This window comes from Poecilia reticulata, chromosome 21, assembly GCF_904066995.2.
Source record: "Poecilia reticulata chromosome 21, P_reticulata-male-v2, whole genome shotgun sequence".
Taxonomy (NCBI): Eukaryota; Metazoa; Chordata; class Actinopteri; order Cyprinodontiformes; family Poeciliidae; genus Poecilia; species Poecilia reticulata.
In genome coordinates this window covers 22,927,790-22,950,599 of record NC_088850.1, presented here as the reverse complement: position 1 = coordinate 22,950,599, position 22,810 = coordinate 22,927,790, and the positions used below count along the sequence as shown (strand labels likewise).

The 22,810-nt window shown below is 41.2% G+C and overlaps 1 protein-coding gene across 1 annotated transcript in view; it reads right to left on the bottom strand.

The window, feature by feature from the left end:
• slc16a10 (solute carrier family 16 member 10) overlaps positions 1–20,576 on the bottom strand; it is a 39,184-nt gene extending 18,608 nt beyond the window's left edge. Inside the window, exon 1 of the mRNA XM_081602263.1 lies at positions 20,024–20,576. Within this exon, the coding sequence (XP_081458389.1) occupies positions 20,024–20,345 (322 nt within the window). The 5' untranslated portion in view covers positions 20,346–20,576. The remainder of the gene's footprint in view (positions 1–20,023) is intronic.
• Positions 20,577–22,810: the final 2,234 nt, after the last annotated feature.

The following is a 22,810-nucleotide window of genomic DNA, read 5'->3' as shown; positions in this document are numbered from 1 at the left end:
CTGGTCTAAGCTATCAAATAAGACAGATTGAAACATCCACTTAAAGGCTTTAATGGAACCTCATTAATTAATTTGGTCAATAAAGTCAAAGGGCTAATGTAAAGGCTGATGCTGCATTAAATAAAACTGATGGAAACAGCTAATGAACTGGAACACTCAGCTTACGCTGCAGTGAGGTGGCAGGTGATTTTCCGACAGTTCAAATAAACAGTCCATTTTTAGACTCTTTTGATGTCAGATTCTATGTGTTGGATGAAGACAAGCCTCATCTAACACCCAACACCACTTAGGACTCTGTTCCAAGTCATCAGCTCTTTCAGATGAATGAACAGCCAAAGGAGGAGAAAAAGCTTTTAAAAATTCAGAAACTTTTGTGAATAGTGAGACAAAAATTACTTAGTACCATCCTGGACAGATGTATTATTGTTTTGTCATTATGTTGATAGAATCTTAAGGAGATTCTTTTGAGACCTTCCTTATCACAGCTCACTGCAATGTTGTTGGATTGAAATAAAAATAAAACATTGATAGAAAACCCCCAAGGTACAGAATATTACTATAAATAATAAACAGCTGTACAACGCTGGTGCAGTTTCTCAGTTCCAACCCTAAGTCCTTAAGTGGAAGGCAACTAGACTTCTGCTGGTGCTTCTTGATGTTACGCCTCTCATCAAAAGGGCTTTTTCATTTCTGAACTCTTATATTAACACGGCCATCAATCAATGGGGGTAACCTTGTAAAAAACAACCTCTTGCTCTACGCTTTGCTTCTATTTTGGACCATTTCAGTGATTAAAATATTGGATATTAATCAGCTGTGTTTGAAAGTAAAATTAGAATATGTGGAAACCGCAGGTGAATTTAACACCTAATGTTCAAAGCAACACTTTTTGTCCCAGAACCTGGAAACAAGATATACAAAAATTGTTTCAATTTGCTTGTGAGTCTGAATCATTTAAATGTGACAAAGAAACAACAGCAGATTAAATTTATGAATACTTTTTTACAGCATGGTTGAATACATCCAAAGGAATCATGAGGGGGTAGACAACTTGCATCACAAATAAGACACATGCTTGCTGACATGATAGTGAGGGATTTATTAGACAACATTGCAGGTTTTGGAAGTAAATAAAACTGCACTCAGCACACTGCTGGCTCCAAAAGGAAGGTGAAAAACAGAAGCATGTATTGGCGGGTAAAGTTAAACATCAGTAAGCATGTCTTGGAGATGCTAATAGCCTTCATGCTAACTTGTTCTCATATAATTAGGTCACAATGACCAAATTATTCTCCAATTAAAACTGTCATAGTGCTGATTTATGAGTTCATAAGTCAGCACTTAACTGAGAGTGATGCCTAGCATCTTATCTGAAGGAAGATGTGTTGATGTTACAACCAGGAGCAAAGGCAATGCACAGCAACAGTCTGACATGTTCCACACCTGCCAAGGTAAACAACAGAGGGACAGTGATCCATAAATTCACACAGAAATAGCATCATGTTTAAAACCAAAAATCAGCGGGGTTAATGGTGGACAAAACTGAGGGTTGCTAAGACAACAACTCTTTAATGGATGACTACATGGAGTGTGAGTTGTTGGTTTACAGGGTTTTCTAAGATCCTCTTCGCACCCTGATGTCGCATCAGCTTCAGTTTCACATTTCTGATCATATCTATTTAATATAACATATTTGACCAGGCAACAATAAGAGTCCTGACCTGAGGTGAATCAGAACCGAGTCTTCAGATATAGAATTTTAAAGTCAGTTTTGCGAGTATAGGACAAAGATTACAAGTTAAGCTTAATACAGAATCACATGAGCAGAATGCAAAAGCCTTCTGCACTTTTCATAGGATGTGAAAGCTTCCTGTCTTGTTGCTCAACACTCCTAGCACTGAAAGAAGTGGTCCAAGTAAACGGTTTGTTCAAACTGTTGTGACTTTTCATGGCACAGCTCCACAGCTAAAGTCCAAACTCTGTCTAATTGAGGAAGTATTTGTGCTGCAGCTGCAGTCTGTGTTACTTGGTGAGCGCACCGCAGATGCTGTTCAGCTACAGAGAGAGAAAGAGAGATCCCCGATCAGGGCCTCTTGGTGCTGCAGCTCCACATCTGGGCTGCAGCGTACCGTCCATCATCCACACTGTGTCTCGACAAAAGCAGCTGGAAGCATTTAAAAGAGCTGGCCTCGCTTGAGACGGAGGGTGGAAGGGAGTAAGTCATGGTTGTCCTTATTTGTGTTTCAAACATTTGTCTGGTACGTGTTTTCTGACCTTGTGCTGCAGGAAGTGAAAGCTCCACTCTGATGACATGGCAAATATGTTTAGGAAAGTCGCAGATTGATTCCTAGCTGAGCAAAGAGCACAGATGAAAACAATTCATATGCATGCTTGGAATTACTCCGGAGTTCTGTGGCTGGAAGAAGACCAGATGAAAAACGTTAAATGGGGGTTGTGTTTCATGTGAGGGGGGCAGAGGAAGAGGGGTGGTATGCTGAATCTGGCTGCTGATTGGGGGACATTACCATCCACCCACTTATTAAGCTCAGAATCTACAGATGGTAAAACGTAAGAGTGTAGACGGACCCCAAAGAGTTAACTCTTTATGTACAAACATGCCAGTCTGGTATTTAAATTAGAGGATACAGCAAAAAATGCTTGTCTCCTCATACATCACGTTTACCTTCAAACTGAAACTTTCTTTTTGTGATCTCTCATGTACAGAGCCAGTAGAAAGTTTAACCTTCTTCAAGTTATATACACTGCTCAAAAAAATAAAGGGAACACTTTAACATTTTAGTGAACACTGAAGTGTTCCCTTTATTTTTTTGAGCAGTATATATATATATATATATATATATATATATATATATATATATATATATATATATATATATATATATAAAGAAGTATTTTTTCATAAATACAGCTCTAAAGGGTTTCTTGTATATTTACTGATCATAACTGATTTGTAAAAGCAATAAAAAGGATAAAGCATCAAAGGATGCGTGGGCTTTTTATCGCTGCTGTATTTTAGGGTAGCCTGTTTTATCACCTGCAAAGTGATTCCCAAAAAGCTACAAGTTAAAACCTCGGCTTAAAATAGAAGGATGATGTCTAGTAAGGTCTTTTACTGGATTTGTTTCCTATCCAGCAGATCAGATACAAGCTACACCAATGAAATCTTAGAAAAACAAGCACTGGGAATCATAAATCCTGGTAGTCCACAATAATAGGTCCAGTTCTGGATAGGGGAGAAGAAGGATTTTGATCCCTTTAAATAAGGGAGGTATACCTCCCTATAAAGAAGTATCCATCCATCCTCTTTACACCCTTGTTCCTTAATGGGGTCAGGAGGGGTGCCGGTGCCTATCTCCAGCTAACGTTCTGGGCGAGAGCCGGGGTCACCCTGGACAGGTCGCCAGTCTGTAGCAGGGCAACACAGAGACAAACAACCATGCACACTCACACCTAGGGGCAATTTGGAGAGACCAATTAACCTGAGAGTCATGCTTTTAGACTGTGGGAGGAAACTGGAGTACCCAGAGAGAAACCACCATGCACAGGGAGAACATGCAAACTCCATGCAGAAAGACCAAAGGCCGGGAATCGAACCCAGAACCTTCTAGCTGCAAGGCAACAGCTCTACCAACCATACCACTGTGCAGCCCACATGAAGAAGTATAACATTATGTATTAAAAAAAGTGCTGCCAAGTGCATTAAGTCATTAACTTTGTAGGCATCCCTTCTGCTCAAAATGGTTACTATGTTAGTGTTGCTGCTAAACAGGCAATGGTTGTTGTCCTTGTCACTGACTGCCTGTACAAAATTCAGACAAGATTTGGTAACGTGACACATGGTCTGTTGGAAATCATGAAGCCAGTTAGCTCAACTTCTCTTACAGACATTTTATTGTGTTCTAGAAACACTTGACTTTTTTGAGATTGCTGAAGCACGTCAGGATTCTTCCTTCCTACTATTTACTCCAAGAAGCTATCTGTGGCTAACTATAGCACAGACTAGATTTCTGGCAGCTTCTTGTAAACAAGGAAACATCAGAAGGAAACTGAGAGAGACATACAGCACTTTAAGTTAACAATACCAAACATAAAATGATAAATTAATTTGACTTTTCTAATATATAACTAAAATCCCACACTAACACCAGAATATTTAATTTACTTTTTAATTTCTGGAAACACATTAACTCATTATTTAGTTCTAACATTTTATATACCATACTCTAACCAAGAGAGCATAATGTACTAAACCTTTATAACATGATCTTATATTTTAGCACACATGTAATCTACAAGCTGGTGAAGAAGTAAAGAGTTGAATTTCTTTACCAGCATATTACGTAATACATTTAAACAAAAACTCATATAAAATAGATATAAAAACTTTTTAAAGTACAAAAGAAAAGATGAACAATGGGTTTTACAATCATATAAAAATGTGCAATGTTCATATTGTTTGTCTCTTTGTAAATGTCAAAATGAAGTTAAATTTCATAAAACCCTATATATAAACCGCATATATATATATATATATATATATATATATATATATATATATATATATATATATATATATATATATATATATATATATATATATATATATATGCAAGGAGGCCCCTGAGACAGTCCAGCACATAACAGCAGGGTGCAAGATGCTGGCAGGGAAAGCTTACATGGAACGACATAACCAAGTGGCGGGCATAGTGTACAGGAACATCTGTGCAGAATATGGACTGGAAGCCCCGAGATCGAAGTGGGAAACACCCCCAAAGGTGGTGGAAAACGACCGAGCTAAGATCCTGTGGGACTTCCAGATCCAAACAGACAGGATGGTAATAGCGAACCAACCGGACATTGTGGTGGTGGATAAAGAACAGAGGAAAGCCGTTGTGGTGGATGTAGCAATACCAAGTGATTACAACATCAGGAAAAAGGAGCACGAGAAACTGGAGAAATACCAGGGCCTCAGGGAGGAACTGGAAAAGACCTGGAAGGTGAAGACCACAGTGGTGCCTGTGGTCATCGGGGCCCTCGGGGCAGTCACCCCCAAACTGGAGCAGTGGCTCAAACAGATCCCAGGAACAACATCAGACATCTCAGTCCAGAAATGTGCAGTTCTAGGCACATGCAAGATACTGCGCAGAACCCTCAAGCTCCCAGGCCTCTGGTAGAGGACCCGAGCTCAGAGGTTGTAAGAAACCACTCGCGGAGGGTGAGAAGGGAATTTTTATTTTATTTTATATATATATATATATATATATATATATATATATATATATATATATATATATATATATATATATATATATTATATATATATATATATATATATATATATATATATATATATATATATATATATATATTGAGCTATATATTGAGCTATTGAGCTGACTGTATAGCTCAATAGGTAAGTCACCAGTCTTCCACCCGGGAGACCCGGGTTCGAGGCCAGGCTGGGGGCTGGGGCAAAGTTACAACGGTGACATTGAGCTGTCAGTGTGGGTCCTTAGGCAAGACCCTTGGAGCTATATAGCCTACCTCATACCATGAGAGACACAAATAAGCATGACATGCCGGCTCAGACGTCGCCCGGTCAAACAAGGTCTGCGTCAGGTGCTGGGGGACCAGAGCACCCTGATGAAAAGTGGGCTACTGGAACAAGACGGAAATGGGCGAGAGATGAAAACATGGATCTGTTGGAATGCTACTACTCAAGTAATCCTAGTCAGAGGGGCTACATGCAAAGACTGTGGGAGGAATGGTTAGCTCGACATCCCCAGTCAACACTAACTGCCAAACAACTAGTAGCTCAGTGTTCCAACATCCGCAAACGGCAACTGCTGTCACAACTGGAGATTGACGAGGTACGACACAAGTGCTACGGGAAGGAGCCAGGATGCCAGGTCAGAAGAGAGTCAACTACAACTCCCCGCCCAGAGACTGGGTATGTAGCCCCAGTAATGAACGAACCATCTGAGCTGAATGAGGCAGCAACTGACCTGAGAGAGAGAATCATGGCCCGAATGGACACCAGACGACCCCGACGCCAATTACAACGGCTGAGTGAAGTACCATCAGAAAGTCTCATTGAAGATGTGAATTCGGCATTGAGAACGATCCCTACCAACACCATAACAGAAACCAATGAGCTGATATACAACTCAGCATCAGTGATCCTTGAGATGCTTGGTTATAAGAGCAACCATGAGACCCAATACCCACCATGGAAAAGACGGTTAGAGGCTAAGATCAAGATAACAAGGAGGGAAGTGAGTCAACTGTCAGAGCTCCAAAGGGGTGCAATGAAAAGATCAGTACCCAAGAAGTACAGCCAGATGCCCATACCTGAAGCACTCGAAACTGCCAAACAAAGGCTCCAAGCCTTGGCCAGCCGCCTAAAGAGATACACGAGAGAGAATGAAGCCAGGAGGATTAACCGGCTCTTCGCCACCCAACCAGCTAAAGTGTACTCTCAATGGCAGGGTAATAACAATAGAGCAGACCCACCCAGGCTGGAGACTGAACAATACTGGAAAGGCATATGGGAAAGGGAGGCGTCCCACAACAGCAATGCACAGTGGCTAACCTCTCTACGAGAGGACCACAGCAACCTCCCTGAACAAGCCCCGGTAACCATCACTGTGGCAGATGTCCAAGACAGAGTCTCGGGTATGAAAAACTGGACAGCACCAGGACCTGACATGATCCATGCCTACTGGCTTAAGAAACTCACTGCCCTCCATGAGCGACTGGCAGCTCAACTGAACCAGCTGCTACAAAATGGGACTCACCCTGAATGGTTAACTGAAGGGCGCACAATCCTGATACAGAAGGAACCCTCGAAGGGTTCAGTCCCATCCAACTATCGGCCAATAACCTGTCTCTCTACAACATGGAAGCTCATGTCAGGCATCATAGCGGCTAAGATAAGCGGGCACATGGATACATACATGAGCAAGGCACAGAAGGGCATAGGCATAAATAGCAGAGGAGCCAAACACCAACTCCTTGTAGACCACACAGTTGCCCGAGACTGCAAAACCCGACACACCAACCTGTGTACCGCTTGGATTGATTACAAGAAAGCCTATGACTCAATGCCACACACTTGGATCATTGAATGCTTAGAGATGTACAACATCAATAGGACTCTAAGAGCCTTCATTGCAAACTCGATGGGGCTGTGGAAAACCACCCTTGAAGCCAACTGCAAACCACTTGCACAAGTGTCCATCAAATGTGGCATATACCAAGGAGATGCTCTGTCCCCACTGCTGTTCTGCATAGGCCTGAACCCTCTCAGCCAAATCATCAACAAGACTGGCTACGGATACCGACTCAAGAATGGGGCTACAATCAGTCACCTCCTCTACATGGATGACATCAAGCTGTACGCCAAGAGCGAGCGAGACATCGACTCACTGATCCACACCACCAGGATCTACAGCACTGACATTGGGATGTCATTCGGACTAGAGAAGTGTGGTCGGATGGTTACAAAGAGAGGAAAGGTCGCCCACACAGAAGGGGTCTCACTCCCAGAAGGAACAATAGCAGACATAGAGCACAGCTACAAGTACCTGGGAATACCACAAACAAATGGCAACCTCGATGAGGTCACAAGGAAAGGAGCCACAGCCAAATACCTTCAACGAATAAGGCAAGTCCTGAGAAGCCAGCTCAATGGCAAGAACAAGATCCGTGCAATAAACAGCTATGCCTTACCAGTAATCAGATACCCTGCCGGAATAATTAGCTGGCCAATGGAAGAGATGAAGGCCACGGATGTTAAGACTAGGAAGCTACTAACCATGCATGGAGGGTTCCACCCCAAATCCAGCACCCTGAGACTGTACACGAGCCGTAAGGAAGGAGGCAGAGGACTAGTGAGTGTGAGAGCCACTGTCCAGGATGAAACATCCAAGATCCATAAATACATCAAGGACAAAGCCTCAACAGACGATGTGCTCAGCGAATGTCTCAGGCAATGGGGAACAGAAGACAAGGTGCTGGAAGTACCATCATGGGAGGACAAGCCCCTACATGGGATGTACCACCGACAAATAACTGAAGTGGCTGATGTCAGGAAAACCTACCAATGGCTGGAGAAAGCTGGACTCAAGGACAGCACAGAGGCTCTCATCCTGGCCGCCCAGGAACAGGCCCTAAACACCAGAGCAATAGAGGCTCAGATCTACCACACCAGACAAGACCCAAGGTGTAGGTTGTGCAAGGAGGCCCCTGAGACAGTCCAGCACATAATAGCAGGGTGCAAGATGCTGGCAGGGAAAGCGTACATGGAACGACATAACCAAGTGGCGGGCATAGTGTACAGGAACACCTGTGCAGAATATGGACTGGAAGCCCCAAGATCAAAGTGGGGAACACCCCCAAAAGTGGTGGAGAATGACCGAGCTAAGATCCTGTGGGACTTCCAGATCCAGACAGACAAGATGGTAATGGCGAACCAACCGGACATTGTGGTGGTAGATAAAGAACAGAGGAAAGCCGTTGTGGTGGATGTAGCAATACCAAGTGATTACAACATCAGGAAAAAGGAGCATGAGAAATTGGAGAAATACCAGGGCCTCAGGGAGGAACTGGAAAAGACCTGGAAGGTGAAGACCACAGTGGTGCCTGTGGTCATCGGGGCCCTCGGGGCAGTCACCCCCAAACTGGAGCAGTGGCTCAAACAGATCCCAGGAACAACATCAGACATCTCAGTCCAGAAATGTGCAGTTCTAGGCACAGCCAAGATACTGCGCAGAACCCTCAAGCTCCCAGGCCTCTGGTAGAGGACCCGAGCTCAGAGGATGAAACAGACCACCCGCGGAGGGTGAGAAGGGAATTTTTTTTTTTTTTTTTATATATGTTTAGCATGGTGAAAGGAAGTCGTGACAGTAAAACTGATGGATGTGTTGTTATACGCTGTATGTTGCAGTTGTCTGCAGACTGATTGTCCTCTCATGTAACTCTGAATCTTGTTATGTTGGATCTGTGTGCGTCTGCCTGGCGCTCTCTGTGATGTATGGTCTACTTTATGACTTTAGAATGATACAGTCATTTCCTTTGAACTGTCCTGTAATTGCTCTTTTGGGTCAAACTTTAAAAATGAAATTGAAAGTAAAAATGCACTTTGTAGGCATTTTTATTCAGAGAATTGTGTATAATTCTCAGAATTTAATTATTTGGTAAAGTCCTTGATGTTTACCCAGATTTATTTCATATGGGTGAGGAAGATAAACTGCAGTATCTCTTTTAGGTATTATGTGTTTCAGTAAATTCAGAATGTTTCAAAAGCTTGGCACTTTTGAAAGAGGATGCTTGATGTTTGAAGGATGTCGATGTTAGCGTCGTTTCTGTCTGCATCTTTGAAACATTTGTTTGTGTGTCTTGCCATGAGGACATTAAGTGAGACAAAAAGCAAAAATAGAAGAAATCCAATACTAGTAAATTCGGTAACACTTTATTTGAAGGGGTGTTCATAAGTCTGACATGACACTGTCATAAACATGACATAACATCTGTCATGAACATGAAGAAGTCTTTATGAATGTTTGACTGTTGTCATGAAGTGTCATTTGGTAAATAATGACACTTATAATGCAAAGTTGCTCTAAAAGTTTCATTAAAAGTCCATTAAAAGTGTCAACTTTGTATGATTTTGTAAATAATATAAATTTAATGCAAAGTTGGCATTTTGCCAACTTTTGCATTTTGCATCGAAAGTTGGATCTTCAATGAAACTTTTAGAGCAACTTTGCATTAAAAGTGTCATTATTTACCGAATGACACTTCATGACAACTGTCATAAACATTCATAAAGACTTCTTTATGTTCATGACAGATGTTATGTCATGTTTATGACAGTGTCATGTCACCCCTTCAAATAAAGTGTTACTGTAAATACTGTGTATTAGCTGTGGGGGCATTAAGTACAGTTGAAGTCCTATACCTTGCCTCCACTCTTTGGAGGTAAGGTATTGGCATCCAAAAAGTGAATACGTCACACTTGAAATATTACAGTCAATCATATCCAAAATTAAATATTACACACATTGACACGATGGCTGTAGTTTAAGATATGTCAATGCTTTAAGATTGATCTTTCATGTGTAACATTTTTAGCACAGCCAACGTGCAACTTTCCAAGACTTTATCTGCAGACAACCTTCACCTGCAGCCACATGTTGCTCGCCTAAGACCAAATGCCCCGTCAATTATTAATCTCTGTATGTTTCAAACATGCTGAGCTCTGCTGGAATGATCCATCCTGGTTATTTTTGCTTTTCATTTTTAATGCCAAGTTGGAGACAAGGTAAATCAACAAAACGCAAAGAACATCTAAAACTGAGCATCCATCTCTTTTCTGTAAAGCAGAACTCGACCCGGCTCACTATGGTGCTTCTCCATTACAAAACCGTGCCAGAGCTGGGACAGGAAGGCAGTGAACCAGAGGGGAAACATGCCTTTTGCCTCCTGTTTATGTGCACTGGGTCACAGGTAGGCTTCAGTATCTCAACAGGTTTTCCCAAGAACTGATACTAAAATAATATTTTCTATCCGACTATACAACCAAAACATCAGCTTCATATTTCTTACTTCCTATTTTATGCTTTTTATTTCGTAGGCATTGAAGAAAAAAAAGTTCAGCCAAAATGTGGTCAGATGATGCCTTGTTATTGATATTCTGTCAGCAGCGTCATCAAAACACTGCAGATAAGGTCTGCAAACGCTCTCTGGCGAGGTCAAAGGTTGTTGGCACGTTCAAGAATAAATAAGAATGTGGCTTTTAATGGCACAAAGCCCATGATTAGCACCATGTGGCATTCCCAGAGGGACGGACTTGGAACTCCTAACAGATGTTGAAGACCACTGAGGCTGACAATCTGAGGCCAATCTATGGACTGGATGTTCCCGCCCCTGGATCTCACTTTGTGATTGGTTGAGCAGAAATGGCTGTTTTCAGTCAACAACTATCATGCCACTGGAGAAGTTAGTGGTCAAATGGGAGCAAAGGCTCATTTCACATGTCCTATTGAGATAAAATTATTCATTTAAGTAAGTACACCCTCTTTAACATTCTGAGAGTTATGGATCAGAACAAAATATATGAATTCTTTCTCAGAGAGAGGAAACTATAAATCTGGGCAACACAACAAAATATTACACAATATCCTTGTATATTAACAGAAACCTTCACCCTGACTGATCATCAGCAAGAGTGAACAGCTTTATTAGAGAAGAAATGTTGGTAGTTTGCTGTTTCATGAAGCATTCAGGCCTGTGTTCAGGCCAGGCCAAAGAGGAAAACCTTCAGAGCAGCTGCAGTTCTTCCCAGGAGGAGATTTATGGCGAGGTCAGACTATGCAATGTTCAGAGAAATTGCAACAAGAAAAGAACTAATTCTCAGACTCTTCAAGCTACAGTTTGCATGTTAAAGTTTATGAAAGAATAAAAAACAACTGAATTATTATTATTTTTATTATTATTATTATTATTATTGTTTGTCCAGACATAACAGCAGGATAGCTCAGGTTTGCAACACTGCATCAGGACAAATTACAAGACTTCTGAAAAGAGGTCCTTCAGAGAAACAAAGGTAACTAGACATGACGTCTGACTCCTGAATCACCTCAGGCAAACTGTAAAACACAGAGATGGAGGACTAATGATACGGGCTCGTTCAACATTCACAGAAACCAAGTAGCTTCTAGTCCCTGAACTCAACATGAACTCCTCTGTTCACCAAACTATTCTTGAATCAAATGTAATTGGTACCTGACCACTGAACCTGAATCTTGACCCAGACTTGACTGAGCAACAGGACACTGACATCAATACAACTGCAAACCTGCAAATGAAAGACTGGGAGGGACAAATCATTGTGTTGTGATGACTTAAAGTTCAGGCTTTAATGTGGTGGAAATATTATGAGACCTTATGAGAGTAGTGCAGAAACACATTTCCTAAAACCCAAATGTTGTAAAGAAGAATGGGTTAAAATTCTTCATCAGCAATATTAAAGAAATATAGAAGATGAATGCTTCATGCTGCAACTGAATGGGTGGATTGACATCAGTTTTGCATTTCGGCTCTCATTTTGTTAAATAAATAAATTTCTGTCTGAAATCTAAGAATAATGAGTTCACTGACTTTGGACATCAGACAAAGAGGATGTGTTCGGCACTAATGCACAATGCAACGTCTGGACGGGGAAAGAAACACAGCATATCAGCACATACAGCCCATTCAAGAGCTGAGGTGGAAGCATCATGATTTGAGCCTGAAGGAAACATTGTGGTTGTTGAGTCAAGAATGAACTCCTTTGCCTTCCAACGTATTTTGGAGTAATCTTTGAGGTCCATGCAACAACAATAGCTTTACCTACCATCAAACATGGTGGTAGAGGAATGACGATTTAGACTGTATATGCAGGAATAAACCTGTGCAACTTGTAGCTAATGAGTGCACCATGAACTCTTCTATAGATCAAAGGAATATGAAGACAAATTTGAGGCCCAAAAGCAATAAAACAATAATGCAATATATGTCATATCCTGATTCTTCATCTTCTTAAGTTGCATTACCTTCATTTACCCCTACACATGCTTTTCTTAAACTACAGAATGACTAAAGAACCCCAGGCATACTTCACATCATGGACATCAGCGCGTACTCAAAGCGGACATCCGGCAGATATATATATCTGCAAAGGTATATTTTTACGACTGCGTACCCTGTGTCACACAGAAAACTGCATGGTGGGAAACGGTGATCACATCACACTGTTTTGTGCAGGACACCAAACTGATGAGGTTGAGAGTTGGCATAACCAGTCAAAAGGGTGCACATCAGCCAGACTTCTACTTTGTGCACAGACTGTCACTTGTGTGTGCAACTAACTCCTCAAACCTCTTAGTATCCACTCAGAATGAAGGAAATGAAGGAATCTGTCAAAAGAAATGCAGGCAATTAGCATGCTTACTGATAAAAACTCAACCATATGCCTGAGTATGTGAGGGCCTTAAGATGTTCCATCTAATCCAGTGTTTCTCAACCCTGGTCCTCACGTCCCCCTGCTCTGCATGTTTTAGATGTGCCTCTATTCCAGAACAGCTGATTCAAATGATTGCATGACCATCAAGTACTGCAGAAGCCTGTTAATCACCCAGAGATACAATTCAGGTGTGTGGCAGAAGGGAAATACCTAAAACATGCAGGACAGGGGGGCAGTGAGGACCAGGGTTGAGAAACACTGATCTAATCTCTGCTATGCCTCAAAGTATCAAGCTTTCCACACCAAAGAACAGACAAACATGCACAAACAAGTCTGTAAGTTGTGGACTGACCCACAGTCAACAGAGAGAAGACAAAATACAACACAGACAAATCAACCTCCAACAAAGCATCAATTCACCAGTGTTTTGATTCCAAAGTTTCTAACCATCCCAGACGGCTTAAGGTGCTTCTAGAGATTGTGTGCTTGACTTTGTGAGAAAGAATCATGTTGCGACATGTGCTTTGGTATGCTGCGCTGCTCACAGCACACTCAGGTGGGGTTTTTTTAATGTGTAACTACCTACATTAATGTGCCAGAGGTGGTCATTAAGCCTGGGAATTATGCAGGTTCTGTTTGCAAAGACTGTAGAAAGAGCAAAAACTGCCCACAGCTACAGGCGTCAAACAGTAAATTATCAACCATCGATCAGGGAATCTTTAATGTCAGAAGTTCAAGGTTTCTTGCAGTTGTACCTTTTGTTTACATTATTTCTATTGGTACACAAGACTTGTGGGATGTAATTTATCCCTACTAATCCATCATAATGAGATTTTATGATCCCAGTTTATCTTATAGCTTACTGATGAAGGATGTACTTAGATATCAGGTTGGACCTTACCCCAAAGATAAGTAAAGTTGCCTGAGAGAAACACGATGACACTGACAGTAATGAAGATAATAACCAAGAAGATAATAGAGAGAAGTTATTTTTTACTGATTCAGTATAGTTCCATGTATTGAGAATTACACTGATCAATGGATAAGTGAAAAAGACCTGCTGCCTGTCACAAGTGGTCTCTATCTACAGATGAAGGTGCTGTGATGTGACTCCAGTGAGGTCTGGCATAGACTATCCTCCTTGTATATGAACTTTCACCTACGAGAAGGTCCATTTAAAATGTCTTTTTGGATTTTTTAAAATTAAAGTTATTTTAAGTAGCTTTACGTCACTCCAATAGCATTCACATTATATGTGTATATATTTTACATTTTTAAATAAACTAATTGCCCATTCAGTCCGACCACTTTAAACATGTCTTGAGTCTAAAGAGTGGGAAAAGACGGTAAACCTCACATTTACATGTCACAGACAGTGAAGCAGAATACAAGCAAGGAAGAAAACGGAAAAGAAAAGTAGAAGTTGGGTGGCGTCTACGGAAGAAAAATTGCTGTCAAAGATAAACAGAGGGAGGTTTAACTCGTGTCATGGAAAAATGTTCCTCTTTCTGATCTGCCTGCATGAAGAAGAAATGTGGGAGATTGCTGAGCAGTAAGGAATCAGCGTCCTTACATAGATGCTGCCGAGATCAGCGTCTATGTAATGACCTAAAAACATGACAATGGGCTCATAACAATGACTTTTTTTATGCTTCGTAAGATAATGTGTCACGTTTTTGCTGACGCATTTGAAATTCATAGGTCTCTATGCTGTGACTGTGACCAGGTCAACCTGGCTCAAATCACCATTTTCTTTTAAAAGTTAAACTTAAGTCAAGTTTAGCTTGCTGGTGCATCACTTCTGTAATACAATAAAATATTAATACTAACTAATATAAATTAATGAACAAATATATGTGGCAATCTAAATCAATTTTGAATAAGTTTTACATCTTAAAACTCAGTATTTTGCTCTCAATGAACCAGGATTTGTTTTTATTTTTCTAAATAATAACAAATAAATAATGTACACTCATGGTTTTTCACACCTAGAAAACTTGTAACAAACAGCCAATAATAAGTTGTATTCCTAGGGATATAACTTTTACCTAAGAATAGGGATAAGACACATCAGCCTCTCAGTGTATGGAGATAATTGAAAGTTTTATAAAAACAGTTCAGAATCTTTAAATCATTTTTCATTTTAAATTTGTTTTTTTCTCCCCCCTTTTTGTGTAGATGAACTGAAAGTATACCCTGATTCAATTCCAGCATGTTACAGGACAGAACATTATCAAAAGTATTTGTTCTACCAAGATGTCATTTTCTGCACAGCTAACTTTGGATCCCCTCACAGCATCCCAACAAATACTTGGTAAGATATTGTGTTTTTGCAGTGAAGACATCAGGATGTGAACATTTCTTCATAAACAACTGAATATTTTAGTTGTCATTCTGATTTTTTCACATGTATCTAACAAAGTTTCTCTCTTTTCTAGTTGTTAAAAATGTTTGTCATTACAAAGTCAAACCCAAACTCTATTGATTCACTATGTTTATTATATCATGCCTCTTGGCCTTTACTGCACTTCCTTTACTACAAGGTCCAACTTTAGATTTGTCAAGTGGCCTATTATTCCCTTTAGGCTTAACGTCTCACGACAGGAAGGCTTGTTGTTGAATGCAGACGTTCAAGTAGTACTTCATGGAGACAAGCACATTCAGGAACAACATAAGTCGATGTGTGCTTACGTCAATGAGTAGAGCAGAGCAGGATAAAGACATTACCGGAAATGCACAGTTAACTTTTCCTGTGGCAGTCACTTCTAAAGCAGGGCTTCCTACTCTGAGCGTCAGCCATTCTGTGACATAATAAACATTGCTGCATTTCTGTAAGGCTCCATGGAACTCTGCAGATTAATGCCAATGAGTTCATATTACACTACAGCAAATCTTGCTTATCTAGATAGCTAATCTACCTTTATGGTAAAGGTTTATGCAGTTTAACAAAGGATACTAACAAGTTTAAACTTGGAGGCAGCATCCCTGGAGTTCTGTGTTTGTGATTTATATTTAAGGGAAGCAGCGAGAACCAGTGTGACAACAGACAGGGACAGCTGCAGAACAGCTGGAAATAATAGCGCTGTCACACAAATCCAGTCAGAAAAAAGTTAAACACTCATCAGATAGCGCAAGATGTACATCACATCCATCAGGTGAGCAAAATAAATGCTCCATTGAGTAAAAGTATCTACTCAAAGTGAGTTGAGTGGATATTATAGCTTAAATGATGAGCCTGAGTGTAGTTTTGGCTTAAGAACTTAATTTTAACAACAACCTACTGGTCTATAATAGAATCAGTCTAACATGACCATAGAAAACACTAGGGGTGCACCGATTCATCAGCCAGCCAACTCATTTCAGTGCCCATTAATTTTGGGAAATAGATTTTTACATGTAAAGACGATCTTATCTACCTCGGCAAAGGTCTAAAAATCAGCCAGTGTCCTCTGCTCTCCTGTGAGAGAAGTTTGGCTGATTGACCGGCCCACCAGGTCATGTCTGCACATTTACAGTTAACAATAGTTCCCCACTGTTGCCAATTCAGAAATGTTCTTGTTATTTTAAGCAACATTCCAGGCAAAAAAAAAAATTGGTATTGGTCAATACCAATTGGTATTGGAATCGGTAGGTAAGGCTTTTCAAAAGATCGTCGATTGGCCAGAAAACTGCAACTGGTGAACCTCTAGAAAACACATCTAAGATGAAGATATCTCTGTCACAAAAACAACTGAAAACTGAGCCGATATTTAAAATCAGTGCACTAGTTTTCTGTCTTCAAAAAGGAGATTTATTATTATTATTTTGGGCCACCAGGCTCAGGTGTATAAATCTTAGAAACTTGTCAGGCATGAACCATCTAGGTCCATCCAGGTTCTACTTCTTTACACCGTACTCTGATTCAAATCAAAACAGAGCTTTATTTATTCTGTTGTATTTAAATACATTGTTCGTTTGTTTTTTCTAGTGTTTTTACAGATAATTATTTAAGATATTATAACAAGTATGGTTGTTCTTTTACAAAATATAAGAAGAATAGCAGTCTAATTTACATTTTCTATTATAGATTGCATCTCACAGAATGGTTGTGGGTTTGAAAAGATAACAGAAAACAGAACCTTGATCCCTGGTGTCAATGCCCTGTCCACACATGACCATGCCTCCAGTCATCATATGAGATACTGCACGTTTTTACAGCCTCATGCAGGGGGTTGAGCAAGAGCTGGAGCTTTGGAGATTCTTTAAACTTCAACTGCTGAAGAGAGCTAGCAAATCATGACAAAATATGCAACAACCAAAACTTTTTGCTGAATCTAACAGCCTAATTTGACATTCCTGTTGCATCACAACTTTATCTCTAACAGAGTTAAATATCAGTTCATCCTTTAGAAACTGAGGACTGTGGTACGGTCAGGCTTTCCCAAAAGCTGCAGCACCAGAATGGGTTTCTGAGATGTTCAGGAAACAGAAAGCCAACAGCTTCTTTGTGCTGTTTTTAATATGCTCATCTTTCAGACAGCAGCATTGATAACAGGTGGCTATCATCACAGTGGAACAGCAAGGTCATAATTACATTATTCATGGACAAATCCATTCTCTCTCACTCACTCACACACACGCAAACACACACACAAATTCTCTGTTATAGCCTTTTCCTGTCTAACTCCTGTCAGTCTTCTACTGTGTACAGCTTTAGACCAAAGAGATATGCAGAAAAATGAATTCTGTGAATTAGTAAGATCTTGGTAAATCTACATCCAAAAAAGAATTTAGTTATTCCAAAATCACTTTTTATGTCTTTGGGCTCACTGGGCCAGCTTTCACTCACTCAGCTGCAGACTTGAGGTGATTTTTTTTTCTTGATTTTAAAACTAGTTTAGAAGACCCACAGCATGATGCAACCACCACCATGTTTGACAACTGATAGTGTTGTTCGGTTCAAGTCTTATCTGCTAAAAACGTTTCTCCAGAATACATTCGGTTTTCCTTGCAAAAAAGAAAAACCGAATAAAGATAAATAAAGATAACCAACAAGAGTCACTTCAGCCTTGAAAAGGAAAAAAAGGACATTATAGAACTTTGAGCATCTTTTAATTACAAATTTAGGTGATTCAGGTGTATCTACATTTCCACCCACTGGGGATTGAGGAAAATTCATTCATGGTGGATTCTTTCCTCCCACAGTCCAAAAAACATCACTGTCAGGTTAATTGGTTTCTCTAAATTCTCCCTAGGTGTGAGTGTGTGTGTGTGCATGGTTGGGTGTCCTGTCTTTCTCTGCGTTGCCCTGTGACAGACTGGCGACCTGTCCAGGGTGACCCTGCCTCTCGCCTAGAACATTAGCTGGAGATGGGCACCAGCAACCCTCACGACCCCACTAAGGGACAAGGGTGTATAGAAAATGGATGGATGTAATTATTTCAGTCAGGAATAAAATAGTTTTTTTTTTTACTTTGCTTTGTTTTTTTTAAATCATTCAAACCCTAAGTCTAATAAGCAATTAACTCAGAGGACGTAACCTCAAGGCTGGGATTCACATCTTATTTTGGAAATCCAAACTACTTTTTCATTTGGCATATGGAAATCTAAGTCAGTAAGGATCACATATGAGGTTCCTCAAGGCTGTGTTCTTGACTCACTTTACATAAACTTATGACACCTATGATCAAATGCTGATAACATGAAACTTTATGTATCTGCACCACCGCCCCTCCATTAAAGTCGGATTCTGTGCATTATATGAGCAAATGGGTCAGCATTTCTTCCAATTTCATACACAGTTCAAAATCAGCGCTGGACCAACACCATTAGGCCAAAACATCAAAGAGCATAAAGAAGAAAAATTGGTGTAATTATGGGATATAGTATTAACAACAAACTTTGTTTGTTGTTAATACTACAATTACAGTAATACAATAAATTATTGTATTACTGTCTTAGAAACATAATGGGAATAAACTGAAAAGAATAAACAGGACACAGAAAAACGAATCCATGCTTTCAATGTCAATGTGAAAACCAAGACTAGGACATAGAAAATGAATCATATTTCACTAGTTTTTAAGTCATTGTGGCCCTTAATTGTAAAACATTACAAGTTTAAAATCAGTGACATTTATCATGTTTGTTGGATGTTACCACTCAAGACCTGTAAAACCATTAGACACACGTGATGACTCTGGATCCAGAACATACAGAAACAGAATTTAACATCTATGCTCCTCAGCTCTGGAATCAACCCTCTGAAAACTCGAGATGTACAGAGAGTGGTTGATTTTGTAAAAAGGGGACTCAACAATCTTATTGTTTACCAGAGTTCCCAAAAAAGGTCAAACAATACTTCATGTCTGAGGAATGAATCTGTTTTAACATGAGCTCAACCTTTACTGTCATTTCATGAGACTATTTTTTCTCTTGAATTTCATTTTCTATCCATCCATTCCTCTGAGTTTCGTTGTGGATGAATGTTCCAAGTAAATTAGACTAGCATCTGTTTTTCTTATTACTATAGCATAAAAAATATACCTTTTAATATTTTTTTGCAACTGTAGATCTTATTTATTTATTATTAGCTGCAAATAGTTCTTATTAAACACCCATTATACCATGGGTAATGAAAAAAAAATAGTAAAAGCTTAAATTAAATATTTAGCTATGTATTATTCTATGAAGCTAAGAGCAGAAGGGATTTCCCCAACAGTTATTGTAGTCATATCAACTTGGACCACTGCTCTTTTGTTTGACTTGTGTGGGTTGTTTCCTCTTGTCACAACAGGAAACAACTTTTCTTTTTTTTTTTTTCCTTTAGATGTCAGTAGCTCACTTACAGTAAGTTCAGTAATAACTAAATATGAGAAAATGAGCCTAAAGAAATGCAGCAGATGAAAGAACAGAGTGTGCTTGTGTTGATGCTGCTTCTACAAAGGTTGCTGGTTCAACTCCATGTCTTCACGGTCTCACCCCAGGACTGACAGACGGTAAGCTGAAGCTACTCACAGGTTTTGGAGCTCATGTCCACGCCGTCCTTCGAGTCGAACTCTTTCAACAGGGACACGTACAGTATGCCGAAGGAGTTCTGGATCCCGAACACCGAGCCGTTGCACCACATGGATGCCAGCATGACCACCCAGCCCCAGCCGCCCTCGGGGTGGACGAACTCGACCTCCTCCGCCGCAGGAGGAGAGGCTTTCTCCACCAAGTCCACCTTACACTCTCCGTTCTCCTTCTTCTCCTCCTCTGCAGGGACCGGCTCAACGGGCACGTCTCCAGCGGTAGTGTCTTTGTTGTCACTTTCCGTCACATTGTTCCCCTCTGTCATTGTTTCTCTTGAAGATGAAGCAGCTTAGAGAAGGAAAAAGTTGGAGGAGTCTCTCACGGAGGCTCGGGGAGATGAAAGTGAAGTTGTCGGAACGATAACGGGCCCCTCTGGGTCAAGGTGAGGTTGCGTTCATTGAGATATGGCTGTGGTTCCTGAGGTTCTGCTAACACAGAGGGTAATAACTGTCAAAAAGCTGCTGTTGCAAAATTATAAATAGATATCGTGGAGGGGCGGGGCTCCGGGGCACCCCGCAGCTCATTGGATGCTGAGGGCCACGCATTGCATCAGAGGAGTCACATTTCTAACTGCAGAGCTCTGGAGAAACCAGACGTCCCCTTTGCTTATCAATATTACAGAATTCCACAGAGGAAACTGATCCGGCATCAGGAACTTCTTCTTTACTTACCAGTTTCCCCAAAACAACTGGAAAGGATCCAAGCAAAGTTGTTGGCTCATGGCAGATTTATTTTTATTTATTTATTTCAACCAAAAGCATCACATCAATAATCAAATCTTAAGGATAGTCTGAATAAATCCAAAATGCAGCTTTCAAACAATAATTTCTTTTAGGGCTGCAACTTATAATTTTAGCAATCGATCATTCAAACAATTATTCTGAAGATTAATTGATTAATCAGATTTTTAAAAATCTCACATTCTGGAGCCTTTTTCATGCAATATTTGAAACACATTAAAAGATGCAAAGAAACACGTTTTTTTTAAATACAAAAATAAACATTCCAATATAGACTGAAACGATGTTAACAGTGGTTCATGTTATGTTTGAATCAGGAAACTAATTCATTTCATTAACTCACAGAAACTGATTTCTGTCATTGTATTTTATATTTTAAGTTTTTAAAGTGTTGTAATTTCCGGACTGCTACTTTTTCTCTAACGCTTTGAACTCTGCGATGCGGCTAATATTCAGATTTTTACCAGCGGGTTTAAAAAGGCTGGACAACAAAAGACTGGGACGTGTTAGCTGTTCAAAAACACCATCCATCCATCCATCCATCCATCCATCCATCCATCCATCCATCCATCCATCCATCCATCCATCCATCCATCCATCCATCCATCCATCCATCCATCCATCCATCCATCCATCCATCCATCCATCCATCCATCCATCCATCCATCCATCCACCCACCCACCCATCCATCCATCCATCCATCCACCCACCCACCCACCCATCCATCCATCCATCCCTCTACCCAGCCACTTCTTCCAGCTCCTCCAGGGGAACCCCAAGGCGTTCCCAGGCCAGCTGAGAGACATAGTCCCTCCAGTGTGTCCTGGGTCTTCCCCGAGGGACATCCCTGGAACACCTCACCAGGGAGGCGTCCAGGAGGCATCTTTACCAGATGCCCAAGCCACCTCAACTGGCTCCTCTTGACGTGGAGGAGCAGCGGCTCTACTCTGAGTCCCTCCCGGATGACCGAGCTTCTCACCCTATCTCTAAGGGAGAACCCAGCCACCCTGCGGAGGAAACCCATTTCGGCCGCTTGTATCCGTGATCTCGTTCTTTCGGTCATGACCCAAAGCTCATGACCATATATGAGCGTAGGAACGTAGATTGACCGGTAAATCGAGACCTTCGCTTTTTGGCTCAGCTCTCTCTTCACCACGACGGACCAGTACAGAGCCCGCTTCACGGCAGACGCTGCCCCAATCCGCCTGTCAATCTCCCACTCTCTTCTTCCCTCATTCGTGAACAAGATCCCCAGATACTTAAACTCCTCCACTTGAGGCAGGACGACCCCCCTGACCCGGAGAAGGCACTCTACCCTTTTCTGGCTCAAGACCATGGCCTCGGATTTGGAGGCACTGAGCCTCATTCCGGCCGCTTCACACTCGGCCGCGAACCGCTCCAGTGAGAGCTGCAGACCACGATCTGATGAAGCCATCAGGACCACATCATCCGCAAAAAGCAGAGATGCGATCCTAAGGCCACCAAAACGGATCCCCTCAACACCTCGGCTGCGCCTAGAAATTCTGTCCATGAAAGTAATGAACAGAATCGGTGACAAAGGGCAGCCTTGGCGGAGTCCAACTCTCACTGGAAACGAGCCCGACTTACTGCCAGCAATGCGGACCAGACTCTGACACCGGTCATACAGGGACCTGACAGCCCGTATCAAAGGGCTCGGTACCCCATACTTCTGGAAAGCCGCCCACAAGGACCCCCGAGGGACACGGTCGAACGCCTTCTCCAAGTCCACAAAACACATGTAGACTGGTTGGGCGAACTCCCATGAACCCTCCAGGACCCTGCTGAGGGTGTAGAGCTGGTCCAGTGTTCCACGACCAGGACGAAAACCACACTGCTCTTCCTGAATCCGAGGTTCGACTATCCGACAGTGCCTCCTCTCCAGGACCCCTGAATAGACCTTACCAGGGAGGCTTAAGAGTGTGACCCCTCTATATTTGGAGCACACCCTCCGGTCCCCCTTTTTGAACA